The sequence below is a fragment of the Malassezia restricta genome, chromosome IV (genome assembly GCF_003290485.1).
Source record: "Malassezia restricta chromosome IV, complete sequence".
Classification (NCBI taxonomy): Eukaryota; Fungi; Basidiomycota; class Malasseziomycetes; order Malasseziales; family Malasseziaceae; genus Malassezia; species Malassezia restricta.
This window is the reverse complement of record NC_040196.1, coordinates 37,196-54,709: the sequence shown is the minus strand read 5'-3', so window position 1 is coordinate 54,709 and position 17,514 is coordinate 37,196. Positions and strand designations below refer to the sequence as shown.

The 17,514-nt window shown below is 62.4% G+C and overlaps 13 protein-coding genes and 1 non-coding gene across 14 annotated transcripts; 7 read left to right on the top strand and 7 right to left on the bottom strand.

The window, feature by feature from the left end:
* Positions 1 to 12: 12 nt before the first annotated feature.
* MRET_2399 (uncharacterized protein) lies at positions 13 to 552 on the top strand (the record flags this gene model as incomplete). The annotated part of the gene is made up of 1 exon (XM_027629026.1): positions 13 to 552. One exon carries the CDS (start codon positions 13 to 15, stop codon positions 550 to 552), a length of 540 nt encoding a protein of 179 aa, XP_027485097.1.
* Positions 553 to 648: 96 nt separating this feature from the next.
* On the top strand, positions 649 to 750 carry MRET_t0040. Its single transcript has one exon. It is a non-coding gene; the product is annotated as a tRNA-Leu (tRNA).
* Positions 682 to 2,037, bottom strand: MRET_2398 (uncharacterized protein; the record flags this gene model as incomplete). The annotated part of the gene is made up of 1 exon (XM_027629025.1): positions 682 to 2,037. One exon carries the CDS (start codon positions 2,035 to 2,037, stop codon positions 682 to 684), a length of 1,356 nt encoding a protein of 451 aa, XP_027485098.1.
* Positions 2,038 to 2,295: 258 nt separating this feature from the next.
* MRET_2397 (leukotriene-A4 hydrolase) lies at positions 2,296 to 4,274 on the top strand (the record flags this gene model as incomplete). The annotated part of the gene is made up of 2 exons (XM_027629024.1): positions 2,296 to 4,227; positions 4,260 to 4,274. 2 exons carry the CDS (start codon positions 2,296 to 2,298, stop codon positions 4,272 to 4,274), a joined length of 1,947 nt encoding a protein of 648 aa, XP_027485093.1.
* Positions 4,275 to 4,288: 14 nt separating this feature from the next.
* On the top strand, positions 4,289 to 5,644 carry MRET_2396 (tRNA dimethylallyltransferase; the record flags this gene model as incomplete). Its single annotated transcript, XM_027629023.1, has 1 exon — positions 4,289 to 5,644. The coding sequence occupies one exon, from the start codon at positions 4,289 to 4,291 to the stop codon at positions 5,642 to 5,644; it is 1,356 nt and encodes a 451-aa protein (XP_027485094.1).
* A 396-nt stretch (positions 5,645 to 6,040) lies between these two features.
* On the bottom strand, positions 6,041 to 8,176 carry MRET_2395 (homoaconitate hydratase; the record flags this gene model as incomplete). Its single annotated transcript, XM_027629022.1, has 1 exon — positions 6,041 to 8,176. The coding sequence occupies one exon, from the start codon at positions 8,174 to 8,176 to the stop codon at positions 6,041 to 6,043; it is 2,136 nt and encodes a 711-aa protein (XP_027485095.1).
* A 175-nt stretch (positions 8,177 to 8,351) lies between these two features.
* On the top strand, positions 8,352 to 9,548 carry MRET_2394 (ketol-acid reductoisomerase; the record flags this gene model as incomplete). Its single annotated transcript, XM_027629021.1, has 1 exon — positions 8,352 to 9,548. The coding sequence occupies one exon, from the start codon at positions 8,352 to 8,354 to the stop codon at positions 9,546 to 9,548; it is 1,197 nt and encodes a 398-aa protein (XP_027485096.1).
* MRET_2393 (calcineurin-like phosphoesterase) lies at positions 9,512 to 10,522 on the bottom strand (the record flags this gene model as incomplete). The annotated part of the gene is made up of 1 exon (XM_027629020.1): positions 9,512 to 10,522. One exon carries the CDS (start codon positions 10,520 to 10,522, stop codon positions 9,512 to 9,514), a length of 1,011 nt encoding a protein of 336 aa, XP_027485090.1.
* Positions 10,523 to 10,584: 62 nt separating this feature from the next.
* On the top strand, positions 10,585 to 10,912 carry MRET_2392 (U6 snRNA-associated Sm-like protein LSm5; the record flags this gene model as incomplete). The annotated part of the gene is made up of 4 exons (XM_027629019.1): positions 10,585 to 10,705; positions 10,731 to 10,758; positions 10,782 to 10,854; positions 10,880 to 10,912. The coding sequence occupies 4 exons, from the start codon at positions 10,585 to 10,587 to the stop codon at positions 10,910 to 10,912; spliced, it is 255 nt and encodes an 84-aa protein (XP_027485091.1).
* MRET_2391 (subunit of ATP-dependent Isw2p-Itc1p chromatin remodeling complex) lies at positions 10,909 to 13,464 on the bottom strand (the record flags this gene model as incomplete). The annotated part of the gene is made up of 1 exon (XM_027629018.1): positions 10,909 to 13,464. The coding sequence occupies one exon, from the start codon at positions 13,462 to 13,464 to the stop codon at positions 10,909 to 10,911; it is 2,556 nt and encodes an 851-aa protein (XP_027485224.1).
* Positions 13,465 to 13,566: 102 nt separating this feature from the next.
* MRET_2390 (alpha/beta-hydrolase) lies at positions 13,567 to 14,484 on the bottom strand (the record flags this gene model as incomplete). Its single annotated transcript, XM_027629017.1, has 1 exon — positions 13,567 to 14,484. The coding sequence occupies one exon, from the start codon at positions 14,482 to 14,484 to the stop codon at positions 13,567 to 13,569; it is 918 nt and encodes a 305-aa protein (XP_027485092.1).
* Positions 14,485 to 14,535: 51 nt separating this feature from the next.
* On the top strand, positions 14,536 to 15,284 carry MRET_2389 (SMN domain protein; the record flags this gene model as incomplete). The annotated part of the gene is made up of 4 exons (XM_027629016.1): positions 14,536 to 14,546; positions 14,572 to 14,588; positions 14,613 to 15,191; positions 15,217 to 15,284. The coding sequence occupies 4 exons, from the start codon at positions 14,536 to 14,538 to the stop codon at positions 15,282 to 15,284; spliced, it is 675 nt and encodes a 224-aa protein (XP_027485130.1).
* An 87-nt stretch (positions 15,285 to 15,371) lies between these two features.
* Positions 15,372 to 15,825, bottom strand: MRET_2388 (large subunit ribosomal protein L31e; the record flags this gene model as incomplete). Its single annotated transcript, XM_027629015.1, has 3 exons — positions 15,372 to 15,689; positions 15,729 to 15,742; positions 15,774 to 15,825. 3 exons carry the CDS (start codon positions 15,823 to 15,825, stop codon positions 15,372 to 15,374), a joined length of 384 nt encoding a protein of 127 aa, XP_027485129.1.
* Positions 15,826 to 16,046: 221 nt separating this feature from the next.
* MRET_2387 (elongation factor Tu) lies at positions 16,047 to 17,450 on the bottom strand (the record flags this gene model as incomplete). Its single annotated transcript, XM_027629014.1, has 1 exon — positions 16,047 to 17,450. The coding sequence occupies one exon, from the start codon at positions 17,448 to 17,450 to the stop codon at positions 16,047 to 16,049; it is 1,404 nt and encodes a 467-aa protein (XP_027485125.1).
* Positions 17,451 to 17,514: the final 64 nt, after the last annotated feature.

Below are 17,514 nucleotides of genomic sequence, written 5' to 3'. Positions count from 1 at the left end.
TTGCTGCCGTGCATGTCGGAGCTGTTTGACCTGCTCAACTTTGGTTCGCCGCGCGTATCTGGCACACCGAGCAGACACAGGAGCCTCTCTCCTTCACCAAGAGGGCGCATTGCATGGGATCAGCCAAGCTCCTCACCACGAGAGGCTCTGTCGCCTCTTCTTGCCGTACCCCCCGCCAAGCCCCGTGAGTATGTACCTGAGCACGAGGAAAAAGAGAATGTGATCCAGGTGCCTGAGATCCAAAAGAGTCCGAGTGTCACACGAAATATTCGCGCGCGCCGCCGCGCACGAGCACAGCACCCATACACTTACAACATGTGCTCCCTTGCGCCGCCACCACCGCCGCTATCCAAAGCATCGTCGCCCCAGCACAAACGTCGCAGGACTCACATACAACGTGTTCAAAGTGATCCTGTCGTGAGCCCCGGGCATTCCACTCGTGCTGACACCAACCAACCCAGCTCAGACGACAGCTTTTCGCGTGTGCTAGATGAAGACTTCCCTATTGACTCTAATGCCCTAGAAGAGGTGGCAGCAGAGCAAGGATGGTGATACCCATGTACCCTGTAGATAGACGTGTGCCGGCGGTGCACACAAATGCCGTTTTGTGATAAATTCCAACATCATCTGCGATCCCTCGATTTGATTGGCAGGGTAGCAAAGTGGTCTAATGCAGCGGCCTTAAGCCGGGTGATTTTTCACCCACATAAGCCATCCGCCATTCGCGGGTTCGAACCCCGTCCTTGCCAACTTTTTGTTACATGTAAACGTGAATTTCTGCATACGGCTGCTGTTGGACGAGACGACAAGCGCCCGACGATGCCAAAACCAACGTGTGCCAGACTGCGTAAGTGAAGCGTACATACATGCGTGGACAGGTACATGGGGTCCGACGTGATTGGGGGGTATCAGTTCAGGGAAGGGGATGTAGGCGCGTTCAGGTACGCTTTGGCGCACGACTTGCATGTACATGTAAAAATCATGCGTGTCTGCGTCCATGGATGCCGTGGACACCTCGTTACCTGTGAGGAGTGGGGTCATGAGAGAGGCATCGTGCGCCCGCGATAGTCGCGGTCGTTCTAACGAATCTGATGACACGTTGGGGGAGATCCATCGTGCAGCGTGTTGAACAATCGAAGTGTTGGCGCTCGATATGCTATCATCGTGCCCGAGATCGTCCTCAGGTACATCCCAACGCCATTCGCTCATATTCGTCCATGGGAAGACGTCGTCCACGACCGTTTCACCACGGCCAACCTCCTGGGTATATTCGTCCTCGATGGCTGGCACATCTGCCTCCCATTGTTGCTGTGCCCATTGATTCCGGCACACGTTGCGTTCATTTTGGTAATGCTGCTCGAGGACGCGGAGATGTGTCCCGACCGTGGTGTCCCACAGTGTTTCCAAGGCGTGGCTCGTGCACAAACACAAACGCTTGATTGTGCACTTGGGCCATGCCCTATCCCATGCCGAGTACCACTGACGTGTGCATGGGGACCTTCGTGCTGCTTCGCATCGACGCTCCCACTCCTCCTCGTCAAAGCCCACCTTCTGGTCCGAGAGGCATTTGCGTTTTGGTGCCGCACGATTAGGGGCTGGCCCTGTGCGCATCACGGTCGGGAGCGGCGTGGATGTGGATGCAATAATGTGCCTGTGTGGCAGCTCAGTGAAAGACGAGTCCTTGGGAGAGATGGGAAAGGCGATGTCGGTCAGCCCCAGATCTAGCGGTGCCAGTGGCTCTTGGGGGGACGTTTGCCAGGGCACATCGGGTGCCTCGCTCCATACATCGTGGACCCACGGCACTGTTGTCTGTGTATGGCGTTTTAGGGCTGGACATGGCTCGTACATGATCGAGTCGGTCGTCTCCGTGTCCGGCAGGGTAAAGGCCGTGGGCAGCACATTGTGGCACAGGTCGTGTGACCGCTTGGGCTTGTCGCGAAGACTTGCCATTGTGCGCTGAATGTCGTCACGCCAAGCGTGTACCTGGATCTGCCACAGCCTGCATACACCAATGAGCACCAAGCTTCCTTGGTACATCAGCCGTGGTCCCTGCCATAGCGGTGCTACTGTACATACATGCACGATATCCACCCTCGTGTACTCACTCTTTGTGATGCGCACATGCGCTGACTGCGTGCCCAGAGTCGCTGCGATCCTGCGTTACGAACATGCTGCGTACCAGACACACTTGGCACTAGACATGCAAGATGCACAGCGCGGCTGGGACGCGTCATGGAACACAGCACGACACACCTCCACCCCACCGCCGCTGGTTCTTTTCTTTCCACCAAGTGGATGCACTGGGTCCGGTGTGCTCGACTGTGCTTGCCTGGACTGCGTGCATTTCGCCCCCTTCGTACTTTGTGCACATCGATTCCGAGAATGAATTGGACGCCTCCTGCGCCGACGGCGGTGCCCGCTCCTCCGATACCACCGATCCGCGATATCCATTCGTGTGCGAATGTCAACGACATTAAGCCGCTGCATCTGCATCTTGACTGGTCGATCGACTGGGATGCCAAGTGTATTCGCGGTGCAGTCACGCATGAGCTGGAGGTACAAAAGGACGGTACCGCGCATGCTACGTTTGATACATCGTACCTTGATATCCGCGAGGTGCAAGTGGATGGAGCTCGGGCCGCGTACCAGCTTGAGGCGCGGCGCGGCCCGTTGGGCGAGCCTCTGCGCATTCATTTGGGTGAACGCATGGCGGGAGACAGGGTCAAGGTGGCCATTGATTATGCCACGACGCCCAAGTGCACGGCGCTCGGGTGGCTCTCAGCCAGCCAAACGCGTGCCAAGAAGACGCCGTTCCTCTACTCGCAGTGCCAGGCGATTCACGGCCGCTCGCTTGTGCCGTGCATGGACACACCCTCGCGAAAAGTGACGTACACGGCGCGTGTCAACTCATCGATTCCCGTGCTCATGTCAGCGCTGCGGCGCTCGTCGGCCTCGGACGTGTATGAATTTGACCAGCCGGTAGCGATCCCCACCTACCTTATTGCGATTGTGGGAGGCCTCCTCGAGTTCCGCGCGCTGGGTCCACGTACGGGCGTATGGGCCGAGCCGCCGGACGCGGATGCCGTTCAGTGGGAGTTTGAGCGGGATGCTGAGCCCTTCCTCACAGCTGCTGAGCAGGTTGTGTCGCCGTATGTATGGACGCGGTACGACAGTGTTGTGCTGCCGCCGTCGTTCCCGTACGGCGGTATGGAGAATGCGAATCTGACAACGCTGACGCCGTCGCTCGTGTGTGGTGATCGCAGCGCGACGGATGTCCTCCTGCATGAGCTGTGTCATTCATGGAGCGGCAATCTGATTTCGTGCATGAACTGGGAATCGTTCTGGCTGAACGAGGGCTGGACTGTGTACCTGGAGCGTCTGCTCCTCGAGAAGCTGTATGGGCCAGCGCACCGTGGCTTTTCGTACATTATCGGCGCCAAGGCCCTGCGTGACTCGCTCGAGGGCTTTCAGGACACGCCGCGGTTCCAGCGCCTCGTGCCCGAGTTCCGCGATGGTGAAGATCCTGACGATGCGTTCTCGTCGATTCCGTACGACAAAGGCGCGAACTTCTTGTTGTACCTGGAGCGCGTCGTGGGCGGCCTCGATGTGTTTGCACCGTATATCCAAGCCTATTTCACGACATTCCAGGGCCGCTCCATCTCGACGGAGGAATGGAAAGCCCATCTGCTCGCGTACTTCGCGACGCATCCCACAGCGAGTCAGGCGCTCCAGACTGTGGATTGGGACGCGTGGCTGCACGGAGAAGGCCTGGAGCTGCCTGTGCGTATGGAGTATGACCAAACGCTCGCCGCCGAGGCCTTCGCCCTCGCTGCGCGCTGGATCAAAGCGATCGGCGACGGCGTCGACGGCGCGTTTGCTGCGTCGGACATGCAAGGCTGGAATGCCAACCAAGTCGTTGTGTTCCTGGAGCGGCTGCACGCTGGGCCGCGTGTCCCACAGTCTTATGCCGCGCGTCTTGACGAGATATACTCACTGAGCACGGCACAGAACCCTGAGGTGCGTTTGCGCTTCTATGAAGTTGCCCTCGAGGAGCAGGGTGGACGCTATGCCGAAGAAGCCGCCGCGTGGGTCGCATCGCAAGGCCGCATGAAGTACTGCCGCACGATCTTCAAGGCTCTGTACAGAGTGGAGCCGGCGCTCGCTCAGCGCACGTTTCTGGAGAACGAGTCGTTTTACCACCCCATTGCCGCCGCTATGATCAGAAAGGTACGTATACCGGTCCACACCAACGACCACAGGACCTCGGCTTGTAGTCTGACCATAGGACATGCGCCGCCACCGCGATGTGGTCGCCGTGATTGGGAGCACGGGCACGGGCAAGTCGCAGCTGGCCGTCGACCTGGCGCGGCATGCAGCACAGCACTTGGGCATGCATGCCGAGGCCATTTCGGCGGATAGCATGCAGACGTATGTCGGCCTTGATGTGATTACGAACAAGGCGGACGCCAGCGAGATGGAGGGCATTCCGCACCACCTCCTCAGCTTCCTGTCACCCGGCCAAGAGTATGACATTACGCAGTTTGTCGCAGACGCTGGTGGTCTGTGCGCACAACTCCAACAACAGGGCGCTCTGCCGATCGTGGTCGGTGGCACGACGTACTACGTACAGCACCTACTCTTTCCTGGGCGTCTCGTTTCGCAAGTCCCTCCGACGGACTACGAGGGCGACGTACACGCCCGCATCGCCTCCCTGCCTCCCGACTTGAGAGCCCTGTGGGACGCCCTCAGCGACGACCCCAAAGCCCCTCCACCGCCGGGGGATTTGTGGCCTCTGTTGGCGCACTTGGACCTGGCGTGTGCTCAGCGTTGGCACCATCGCGATCACCGCAAAGTGTACCGGAGCCTGCGAATCCTGCGCGACACGGGCGTTCCGCAGTCTGCGTGGCTCAGCGCTCAGGATGAGGAAGATCAGCAGCATGGGCGTCGTGAGCCGTCTCGCCGGCTGGTGCTGTGGGTGTGGAGTGAGCGAGAAGCTTTGCATGCGCGTCTGAATGCACGCATTCAGACCATGATAGAGCGCGGCCTGCTGGATGAGATCCGCGACTTGCGGCGCATCGCGGGCGACGCGCCTACCGACTATACACGCGGCATTTTCCAGGCGATTGGGTACAAGGAGTTTGACGCGTACCTGACGCATGGCGGCGACGACCGTTTTGCCGCGGCGATCACTGATATGCAGACGGCGACGCGGCGGTACGCCAAGCGCCAGACATCGTGGATCCGCAATCAGCTCCTTCCTGAGATCCGCAAGGCGCAGGAGCGCGGGGAGGACGTGTGGCTGTACCTACTTGATGCGACAGATCCGGCGTTCTGGAAAGAGCGCGTGTCGGATCCAGCGCACCGTATTCTCGAGGCATTCATCGCACATGATCCCATGCCTGATCCACGTGCCCAGAGCGCTGCGGCCGCCGAGCAGCTCGCCGTGCCGGAGCAGACGGGCAGCCGTCTCGAGCGCAACAGGCTCGTTGCCTGCGACACGTGCACGAGCGACGAGGCACAGCCGTTTCTGTACCGTGAGAATGAGCGCGACAAGCACATGCAATCGCGCACACACCGCATGGCCCTCAAGCGGCGCTCACGAGCCGCCTACATCGCCGAAGGACGCGCACGAGCGCGGTCCTAGGCGTGCCTTGCGCGCGTGCAGCCCAAGGTCGGCAGCATCCTCGCCATACCCTGTAGGAATCATACGAGTCTCTGTCGCTAGCATCCCCTTCTTCGTCGCGTGCGCGCACCACAGCTGAATCCTGGCAGCTGGGACCGCGCGTGCCTCGTGCGGACCCAAGCCTCCTTTCGCGATGATTTGAGCGTGAGAAGCCGCCCCTTTTGGTGCATTGCCCAAGGACGTGGCGGGATCTCGGTCTGAGCCTAGCACTCACCATGGCAGACCACGCATGGCACATCCCGCATCCACAGAGACTGCTTGTATCGGAAGTGCAGCGGCGCTTATGGGGCTCTCTTCGCCACCTAAGCAGGTGCACAGCCCAGCATCGTGACTTTAGTGCGTGTGGCAAAAAAAAAGTTACAAGCGCTGTTGCACCCACGACTCCATGCCGCCGGCTACGTACATGTCCTGAATGGAGCGCCCAATACCAGCTGGCCGCGTCGTGTACCGCTTCTCGGTGCCGTCGCTATGCAGCAGAGTCACGGTGCCAGTGCTGCTGTCCAGCGACACGGTCGCATCACGCAGCCACACACTCAACTCACCCGGCTGCCGGCCACCTGCGCCGCGCTTACCATCCTTGGCGTACGCCGACGTCAGGTCGTCGACCAGCTCAGGGCACTGCAGGCAGATGAGGCCATTGTTGATCGCATTTCGCTTGAACACGTCGCTGAACGAGCCAGCGAGCACGACCGGCACACCGGCATACTTGAGGGCTGTCGCGGCCTGCTCACGGGACGAGCCGGTACCGAAATTGTAGCCACTCACCAGCACGATCGAGGACGCGGCCTGCCTCGATGCACGCTCGGCGCGTTCTTGGGCGATCGACGCCGCCAAGGACGGATCATAGTTCTCCATTACGACCTCGGCCTGGCGCGCAGGCGTAATGTCATCTTGGTACGTGTACTTGCCGGGGTACAGCGCATCCGTGTTCAGGTTGTCCTGCGGCACGAACACAAGAGCGCCGGAAAAGGTCGGCGGGAAGGCGGGGTCCAGCGTCGCAGGCGCCGACGCCACGGGCGCAGCTGTCTCCTCGGCCACGATCGACAGGCTCGGCTTGGTGCTGGCGGTGCTTGGAGTCGGTCCGCAAATCTTGCCAGCTGCCGCACTAGCCGCCACGACAGCGGGTGACGCGAGGTAGGCTAGCGCCTTGGGGCTGCCCATACGGCCCTTGTAGTTGCGATTCGTCGCCGAAATACCCACCTCTCCGTCCTCCAGCAGGCCGGTGCCCAGACCGATGCAGGGACCACAGCCAGCAGGCAGGGGCTTGGCGCCCGCAGCGAGCAAGGCGCCCCAATCGCCGGACTGTTCAGCTGCGCGCTGCGCGAGGCTACTCGCCGCGGCAAGATAGAATTCCACGCCAGGCGCCACTTTGCGGCCGCGCAGCACGTCAGCGGCGGCTTTGATATCGGAGGCACGCGAATTGACGCACGAAACGAGGTATGCCTTGTGGATCGGAATGTTTTGCTGCTCGAGCTCATGCAGTGGCGTCGCGATCTTGACGCTGTTGGGACCGGACACGTGGGGCGTGAGTGTCGACAAGTCGAAGCGCAGATGCTTGGCGTACGATGCGCCGGCATCCGCCTCGAAGCGCTCTTTCGCCAGCTTTTCGAGATGCTGCCAGGTCAGACGCGGATGCGTCTCAGACGGCCGGGGCGAGGAGCCAAAGTGGAACTGCAGGCGGTCCATCTGGCGGAGCAAGTCCTCGTACCACTGCAGCGTGGTATCGTCGACGGGAAACACGCCCGCCAGAGCGCCCCATTCGGTCGTCATATTGCTAATCGAGAGGCGCTCATCGATCGACAGGGCCCGGACGCCATCGCCCGTAAACTCGATCGCGGCATTCAGCACCTCGTCGTTCTTAAAGTAGCCACAAAGCGCCACGATCACGTCCTTGCCTGTCACGCCCGGAGGCAGTGTCCCAGTGAGCTCGACCTTGACCATCGGGGGGAGCTGCCACCACGTCTTGCCCGTGGCCCAAATCGCCGCGGCATCCGTGCGTACGATCGGCGTGCCCACCGCACCTACGCCGCCGTACATGTTGGAGTGACTGTCGGACGCGACACACAGCGTCTGAGGAAAGGCGTAGCCCTCTTCCACGAGCACCTGGTGCCCAATACCGCGGCCCGCGGGGTAAAAGTCGACGTGCTGCTCCCGAGCGAAAGCTTCGATGCGCGCGTACTTGTCGAGGTTTTTGGCGCTCTTGTTCTGTACGTCGTGGTCCAGGGCAAACACGACCTGAGCAGGATCGTGAATCCGCTTAGCTCCGATCGCATGGAACTTGGAGATCACAGGACCCGTGTTGTCATGCGTCATGACCGTGGCTGGGCGAATCGACACGTAGTCGCCGGAGCGCACTGGCACCGCAGGGTCCCAGTCGACCGCATACTTCTGCACGACCTTTTCGATGTACGTCTGGTTGGTGGAGGCATAGCGCACCTGCGATGACGCCAAGCGCGATGCGCTGCGACCGCCCCGCAGCGCCCGCCAGAGCATGGTGTGAAAGCCGTTGGCGTCGCTGACCGCAGGGGGCCAGCGCCGCTGGTGTCAGGGCGCGAGCCAATCATGATGCGCGCATGAGACGAGTCACTCGTCGCTCCGCTGTCGTCTCGGCCGGGGCCCACCTCCGCTTTCGCCCTCCGCACGGCCGTGACTCGGTTGCGTCCATACCATGAGTGCTCCCCTGACCCGTACTGCGCTGCGCACTGTTTCCAAGGCCCCCCGCCGTGTGTCGGCCCGCATGATGTCTCTCGCGACGCGTGCTGCGCCACGTGTGTCGCCTTCGACGGCCGTGCCGCGCGTGGCGATGCAGGTGCGTGGCATGAAGACGCTCGACTTTGCCGGCACGCCGGAGAAGGTGTACGAGCGTGAGGACTGGCCGCTCGAGAAGCTGCAGGACTACTTTAAGGATGAGACGTTTGCACTGCTGGGCTATGGCTCGCAGGGCCATGGCCAGGGACTGAACTTGCGTGACAATGGCCTGAACGTGATTGTCGGTGTGCGCAAGGACGGCGAGTCGTGGCGCCAGGCCGAGGCGGACGGCTGGGTGCCGGGCAAGAACCTGTTTTCGATTGAGGAGGCTGCGACGAAGGGCACGATTCTCATGAACCTGCTGTCGGATGCTGCGCAGACGTCGACGTGGCCGCACCTGAAGGAGTATGTCACTCCCGGCAAGACGCTGTACTTTTCGCACGGTTTCTCGATCGTGTACAAGGACCAGACGCATGTCGTGCCGCCCGAGAATGTCGACGTGATTCTGTGTGCGCCGAAGGGCTCGGGCCGCACGGTGCGCACGCTGTTTAAGGAGGGCCGTGGCATCAACTCGTCGGTGGCCGTGTTCCAGGACGTGACGGGCCGCGCTCTCGAGAAGGCTGTGGCGATTGGCATTGCCGTCGGCTCGGGCTACATCTACGAGACGACGTTCCAGAAGGAGGTGTTCTCGGACCTGTACGGTGAGCGTGGCTGCCTGATGGGTGGTATCCAGGGCATGTTCAAGGCGCAGTACGATGTGCTCCGTGCGCATGGCCACTCGCCCTCGGAGGCGTTCAACGAGACGTGTGAGGAGGCGCTCGAGTCGCTGTACCCGCTCATTGCGCAGAACGGCATGGACTACATGTACAAGGCATGCTCGACGACGGCGCGCCGTGGTGCGCTGGACTGGGCGCCCGAGTTCGAGGCGGCGTGCAAGCCTGTGTTTGAGCGCCTGTACCAGAGCGTGAAGGACGGATCGGAGACGCGCCGTGCGCTCGAGTTTGGCTCGCGCAAGACGTACCGCGAGGACTACGACCGCGAGACGGACGCCATTGCCGACCAGGAGATGTGGCGCGTCGGTCATGTGGTCCGCGGCCTGCGTCCCAACCGCAAGTAGGGGCACTGCCATGCGTGATGCAGCGTGTGGTGTGTGCCAGATAGGTCCACAGCAGAAAACGTCGACACCACACAGGGCCCCCAGCGACGCGACTTTACGTCCAGGGCACTAGGGCGGCCGCCGTACGCGCGGCTGAGGCCGGTGTCGATGATGTAGACGCGGCCGTCGCAGCGGGTGCGGATGCCCGTGAACTGGGGCGTGTGTCCCATGATGAGCGCATACACGCCGAGGGACGAGCGCGCCTGCTCGGCCATCATGCATGCCGCCTTCGCTGGGTCTTGCGCGTAGCCGCGGAACCAGAATGGGCCGTCACTCGACCACAGCGCCTGCTCGGCCTTGGACAGGGGGCCGCGGCGGGCGAGCGACTTTTCGAGGAGCGTGTGGCCGACGTCGTTCATCGCGTCTACACCCATGTCGGCGAACGTGGGCGTGATGCCGCCGTGGACGAACGACGCGCGGTGCGTGGGATAGAGCGGCATGTCCGCGGCAGGCAGCAGGTCGACATGGGTGGTGACCTGGTAGTGCTGCATCCACTCGGTGCCGAGCCAGCCGTGCAGGGACATGGCATCGCGCCGTTCGTCCATGCCTCCGAAGGATGCGACGTCGCCTGGCGTGACGTAGCGCCAGTCGAGCATGGCGTTCATCATCTCGTGATTCCCCAGCACATGGATCACGTCGCCACCGTGCGCGCGGCTCTCGTTCCGCAGTCGCTGGAACAGCTGATAGAGGCGGATCGTGTCGTCACCGCGGTCGATGGTGTCGCCGGTGCTCACAAACACCGTCTTGCCACCGGCCCACGCATCATGGTGCGCGTGCAAGAGGCCCGCGGCGCGAAGGACGGCCGTCGCGTGCGCATAGTCGCCATGGATATCGCCGAGCGCCACGATGCGGCGCGTCTCGCCCACCACACGCGGCCACGGCAGGCACAGCGCAGCCAGGCCCAGCGCCCACGCCACGAGCCACGCGGCCTGCATGCTGGCGGGGACGTAAGCGGCGCGCCACGCGGCGTCGCTGGTCGTCTTCCTCCACCACGACGATGTCGGCGACGATTCTGCCACTGGAGCTCGTGGATCGGTGTATTGGCAGCAGCATCTGGGTCGTCATGAAGGGGCAGCGCGAGTTTGTCGGCAAGCTCCTGGGCTTTGACGACTACGTGAGTACGTATGGCGCACTAACGACGAGACATGGTGCTGGAAGATGTGACGGAATAGTACGTCGCCACGACTGACGCAGCGAAAACACGCCCGACGGCTACAAAAAGGTGCATCTGTCCAAGACGCTCTTGAATGGCAACAACATCTGTGCGGTACGTGCGTCTCTACTCACGGCAGCTCGTGCCTGGTGGCGAAGGCCCCGAGCACTAAGTACGTGCGGTGTTGCGCCACTGCATATACGGCATGCGCAGCTGCGTCGCCTGCTCGGACCGCATGCGTGTCGAGCGGCGCGTCTCGACGACCGGCTCACGCACACCGAGAGCAATGTCGTCGATGCGCCGCCGCATCCCGCTCTCTATAGCGTCGCGGTACTTGAGCAGCTGCGCCTTGAGGGCCTGCTCACGTACGCCGCGCGGCCGTAGCCAGGCAATCAGCTGCTCCATCTGCTCCGGCTGCGTGTACACGCCCCAGGCGCCCCACGCGCATGGCTCGTCGACCTGCAGCTCGGTGCGCCGTCGCCGCTCGAGCGCGGCGGAGCCGCCCGCATAGTCCGTGCACAGCGCGTCCCATTCGCGGCGGTGCGGTGCCTGGACAAATAGGCGGCCCGTCTGGTAGGCCGAGGCCGCGGCGGACCCGATGCCGTCGAGCCAGTAGTAGCGGTCGAGGAACCGGTCGCAGCCGAGTGGCTGGAGCCGCGGGATCTGTGCATACTGCCGGAACTCGCGCTCAATTGCCTCTTCGCGGCGGAGGCACCACTGCAGCGACTCGGCGAGTCGGCGGCGCTCGTCGCGCAGCTGCTTCGTTTCGCGTACCTGCTCCTTCGACCGCGCCTGCTCTTCAGCGAGGCGCTTTTCCTCCTCTTCGCGCTGCAGTGCCTTTTCGCGCAGGGCCTCTTGCCGCGTGCCTGCGAGCCGCTTGTATCGATCCGCCTCATCGGCCTCGTCCATCACGTCGTCGGACGCCAATTCGTCGCGCTCCGAGTCCGAGTCGGACGCGGGCTCTTCCGGCGCGGCGTCCTCCTGCTCCTCCTGCTCCTGCTCCTCCTTGCCCGCCGGCGCATGCAGCGTCTGCATCTGCTCGCGCGTCTTTTTGCGCAGGCGCGCCAGCTCGACGCGCTCCTTGCGCAGCTCCGTCAGATGCGACTCACACTCGTCGTAGTATGCCTTGACATCGCGGGTCAACACAGCCAGCTCGCACAGAAACAGCAGGATGTGGATCTTGTCGCTCAGCGGCAAGTGCACGTACCGCTCGCTGACCGTGTGGTGGGCGTTCGACGTCGACGCATCGTCGTCGTACTCGACGCCCGTCAGGTGCGACAAGATGCCGAGGTATCGCGGCACGGCGTCGGGCGTCGCACGATCCACGAGGCATCCCATGACCGAGCGCTCCCAGCCCCGGCGGTGCTCGTCACTCAGCTGTCGCCGCGACCATCCGTCGCTCAGTTCGCGCGCAGCGTCCAGCACATGGCGCTCAGGCGAGTCACTCAGCTCGCTCACATCCGACGCCGCATCCTGCTGTTCGTCGCTCGTCTCCTCCTCCGGCATCTCCACGTCCTGCAGCGCTCGGCGCTGGGCGACGGCCGCCGGCGCCAAGTCGCGACTGTGTGCGCCGTCGCGGACGATCGCGTTCAAGAGCACGGCATGCACCTCGGCGAGGAGCGGGCATGGCGGATCGCTCACGGGGTGGCGCAGAGCGCCGTCCAAGTCATCGAGGGCCATGTGCGAGATGCCGAGTGGCTCGCCCAGCGAGAGGAAAAAGTAGTACACGGCCAAGAACGACTCGAAGAGCTCCGGCGGCACATTCAGATGCTCGTCGCTATCGAGGCGCGGACGATGCGCCTGCCGCGGCAGTTCGCCGGTGACCTGGACCTGCAGCTCATCGGGCGTGATGGGATCCAGAAGCGTGTCTTCACACGGATACTTGGGCGTCGGCTTCGGCGCCTCTTCCTTTTTGGTATCGCGGCGCTTGGCATGCGGAGCGTCGTCGCTCGACTTGCGGCGCTTGGCCGCCTGCGCCTCGTCGATTTTCTGCTGGATCGGCGCGGGCACCTCGGTGGGCAGGCCGAATCGTCGCGCGGTCGGCTCACGGACGAGCCACATCAGACCGGCCGCATCACGGCACAGCGCATCGCGAAGGAAGCGCCGGAGGATCGTCTTGGTAAACGCCAAGCGCCCGCGGCTCAGCTGCTCGGCACGCACGTTCTCGAGGCGCGTATGCGAGGCCGGCAGCTCGATGGTATAGGTATACGTGTGCGGCGCATCGTCCCGCGGCTCGTCGCCTGCCTGCAAGTCGGCATGCAGGGGCCGATCCGGATGCGCAGGGCACGAGCCACCACGCACGATGCCGAGCTTGCGAGCGCCATCTTCCACCGACACCTCCTCGCCCACGAAAAAGCGCTGGCGCATGCATTCATACACGCGCTCGACCAGCTCCGTCAGGCGCCCACACGTCTGGAACTGCGCAGCTCGGAGCACAGGCACCTTGAGCGCGTCGGGGAACTGCGACTGGATCGCGCGCGTGTGCTGCGCCTCGCTCTCAGCCGCCTCAAAAAACGTCAGATTCGACTTGCCCGACAACTCGCACTGAAAGATGCGCTGGTGATAGTAGCTCAGCCGCGCGGCATACGGCTCGTACTCCTCAAACACCTCGCCCGTCGCTGCGAGAAAAAACACAGCACGGTCCTCCTTCCGCTCCGTGTACGCTGACAGCAGCGCGGCAGGCACCCCCTGCGGCTGCACCGGCTTGCGCTTGACGATGGGCATCCGGATGGGAAGGTGGGCACAAGACACGCCTCGGCGCCGGCCTTTTTGCTCTCTACGTTGCGCTACGACGCGTCGCGTGTTTAATTCCCAATCTTTCTCCACCTACATCCGCGCCGTGGCCGGCCGGTCGAGGAAGTGGACGAGCGGCGGGAGCCACGCGGTGTCCACGTCAAAGTAGTCGAACCACAGGTGGCCGTAGGCCTCGCGATCGCCATCGACGTGCGGGAAAAGGCGGCGGGCTTGCGGCAGGAAGCGCTCGATCTCGCGTGCCTCGTCATAGGCGACCATGTGGTCGTAGCGGCCGTGCAGGATCGCGATGGGCAAGTGCCGCGGAACGTATCGCAGCCTGTCGCGGCCCTGGTATATCGCGATGGCGACCGCCTGCCGCGCCATCGTGTTCAGTGGCCGACGTGCCGCGAGGCCACGGCGCATGCGCGCGTCCATCTTGTGCTGCATAGGCCGGCCCTCGCCTAGGACCGCCGGATGGTACTGCATCGCGAGCATGTACTGCAGCTGTGCCATAGCCCGCTCGGTTCGCGTAGCGTCATCAGGTATAGCCGCGCCGTCCAGGCGGAACTCTGTGCGAGGCGACTTGGTGAAGGTAGCGGCGAGAATCACGCGGCGCACCTCGATGCCATGGATCACCACGCCGGCCTCGTCCGGTGTCGGCTGTGCGTCCGGGTGCGACAGGATCGCTTGCGCCACAAGTCCCCCCATACTAAATCCCAGCAAGTGCACGACTCGAAGATGCAGCGCCTGGCACAAGCGCAGCACGTCATGGGCCATGAGCTCGATCGTGACGTCCTCGTCTCCTGTGCCATGCGACGCGCCCAGACCCCGGTGGTCAAAGAGCACCACCTGCCGCGTGCGCGCCAACGGCACGGCCAGCTCCATCCAGTCATCCATCACGGCACTCATGCCATTCACCATCACCAGCGTCGGCCCCTGCGCATGCTCGGCGCCCAGCACTCGGTATCCGATCCGCGCACCATCGGGCATCCGACACAGGTGGGGGGCCATAGGCAAAGAGGGCCGGAGGCTGTGTGGAGGTTGAGCGTTCTCTCTCCGCCCATGGCGTCCGAGTACGTGGCCCTTGACTGACGCCAGACTCCGCACGTACGAGTGTACGTTGGCCTAACTCACCGCAGTCCAGCTATCGCAGGTGGAACATGCTATTGAGGCAGATCCTGGGAATGCCGAGCTTACGTCACTGCGTGATGAGCTCGCGAATCTGATCCACCTCACGAAAGAGTATCACAGCGCCACGGACGCGAAGCCCAAGCCGGTGCAGGAGACGCACAGGTACCAGGCCGGTGACGATTGCATGGCACGGCACCACGCGGATGACCGCTGGTACCCGGCGAAAATTACGGCGGTCACGGGCTCGGCAGAGAATCCCGTGTACTCGATTCTCTTCACCAAGCTCAAGACGACCGATGTGGTCAGCTCAGCTGATCTTCGTCCACGCTCTGCATCGCAGCCATCATCTGCCAAAAGCAGTAGCAGCAGCGCATCGCGGCCCATGACGCGGGACGAGCTGGCCGAGGAGCGCGAACGCAAACGCGCCCGCAAGGAGAAAAAGATGGAGCGCGAAGCGGCGAAAAACCGCGAGCACGACGCGCGACAGTCGGCCTGGCAAAAGTTCCAGGCCAAGGCTGTCAAGAAAAAGTACGGCGTCGCCGGCGATCGCAGCATGTTCAAAACACCCGACGATCCTTACGCCAAGAGTACGTACGATCTACTCACACACAGTCGGCTCGTCAGGCGGACGCGGCATGACCAAGCAGGCACCACGGCTTAAGCACACATACGAGTCGTAGACACACACACATGTATATAGGGCATGATGGCGACAAACGCGTATTTATTTTGGGTTGGCAGAAACTAGGTTATAGGCCCGGGGGCATTTACTCGTCCTGCTCAATCACAGTCGTCTGCAGACCGTGGAAGTTCGTGATGCCAAGCACAGGCGTGGCGTACGTGTACAGCTTCTCCTTAGCATCCTCATCGTCGTTACGCTTGCGCTCAAGACGGACACGGATACGGCGAGGCACGTCCTTCACACCCAGCTTCCAGATCTCCTGGTTGAGCTTGGGGTCAAGACGCACATCGTTCGTGCCCATCGTCTTCTGCGCAAACTTGACGACTTCCTTCACACCCTTCGGAGCGCGCTTCTTGAACTGCATGCGGTGCACACGCTTGTGCAGGTGGATGGTGTACTCACGCTGTTCGGTTAGTGGGCATGCCTAGCTGGCGTTACATACAGTCACCACATCGTCTGTATGGTTAGCGTGATCGCATGTACGTACTCAGAGCTGAGCGGGTCTTCCTGCCCTTTTGCGTCTTGTCCTGAGGAGCCATGATGACGACAAGTCGTGGTTAGCACACACAAAGGCTGGGCCTGCACTGGGAAGACGGCGGCGCGCTGACCCACGACATGTTTTCCCACCCGGTAGGTGCCAGCCTTTGGATGATCACGTGTGCTATATAGTTTTTACGTGGACCACGCGATCGTCGTGGTCCAACCCACGTGGCGTACCTGCTGATGGGACACGTGCTCTTCCTGGCTACCTGCGCGCTACTTAGCCCAGGATCTTGGTCACGATACCTGTGCCGACCGTCTTGCCGCCCTCACGGAGCGTGAAGCGCGAGCCCTCCTCGAGAGCGATGTCGTGCACCAGGTCGCACACCAGCTCGACATTGTCACCTGGCATCACCATAGCCTCGTCAGCGTTCTCCGTGCCCGGTGGGTGGGTCAGCGACACCGTCACATCCGACGTGCGGATAAAGAGCTGGGGGCGGTAGTTGTTCATAAACGGCGTGTAGCGACCACCCTCTTCCTTCGTCAGAATGTAGATCTGCGCCGAGAACTTCTTCACGGGCTTGACCGTGCCGGGGGCAATCACGACCTGACCACGGCGCACCTGCTCACGCTTGATACCACGCAGCAGAGCACCCATATTGTCACCAGCCTCACCACGGTCGAGCTCCTTGTGGAACATCTCGATACCCGTCAGCGTCGTCTTGAGGTGACCACCGAGGCCAATGATCTCGATTTCCGAGCCCTTCGTGATCGTACCACGCTCAACACGACCCGTCACGACCGTACCACGACCCGAAATCGAGAACACATCCTCCACAGGCATCAGGAACGGCTTGTCGAGGTCACGCGGCGGCAGGTCAAGCCAAGCGTCCGTCTCCTCCATCAGCTTCAGGATCGCACCGCGGCCAATCTCCTCGTCACGGCCCTCGAGCGCAGCGAGTGCCGAACCCGTCACAATTGGCGTGTTGTCACCGTCAAATCCGTACGTCGACAGAAGCTCACGCATTTCCATGTCCACAAGCTCCAGCATTTCCTTGTCATCCACCTGGTCGACCTTGTTCACAAACACGACCAGCTTCTTGATACCGACCTGACGAGCCAGCAGCAGGTGCTCACGCGTCTGCGGCATCTGACCGTCCGTAGCGGACACCACAATGATCGCACCGTCCATCTGGGCAGCACCCGTGATCATGTTACGGATGTAATCGGCGTGTCCAGGGCAGTCGACGTGCGCGTAGTGGCGGTTGGGCGTCTCGTACTCGACGTGCGCGGTCGAGATCGTGATACCACGCTCCTTCTCCTCCGGCGCCTTGTCAATCGAGGCATAGTCCACAAACTTGCCCTCGCCTGAGTTCTCGTGGAGCACCTTGGTAATGGCAGCGGTCAGCGTCGTCTTACCGTGGTCAACGTGACCAATGGTACCAATGTTCATGTGGGGCTTGGCACGAACGTACTTGCCACTCGACTCAGCGGCGTACGTACGCACGGCGCCCAGTGAAAGGGGAAGCGCCGCGCCACGCGTCGACGGACGACGGGCGCCGTTCGCCATCGCGCCCGTGTGCTTGCAGCGCACCAAAGAAGGTGCAGCACAGGCTGCCAGCGATGCCGCCGACGACACAGCGCCGCGGACGGGGCACAGAGACACAGCACGAGCAAGGCTCATACGGAATAAGAGACAGGAAAAGAGGCAAGTGCCAGCGCTCTCGTCGCCGAACGTCGGGTTATGC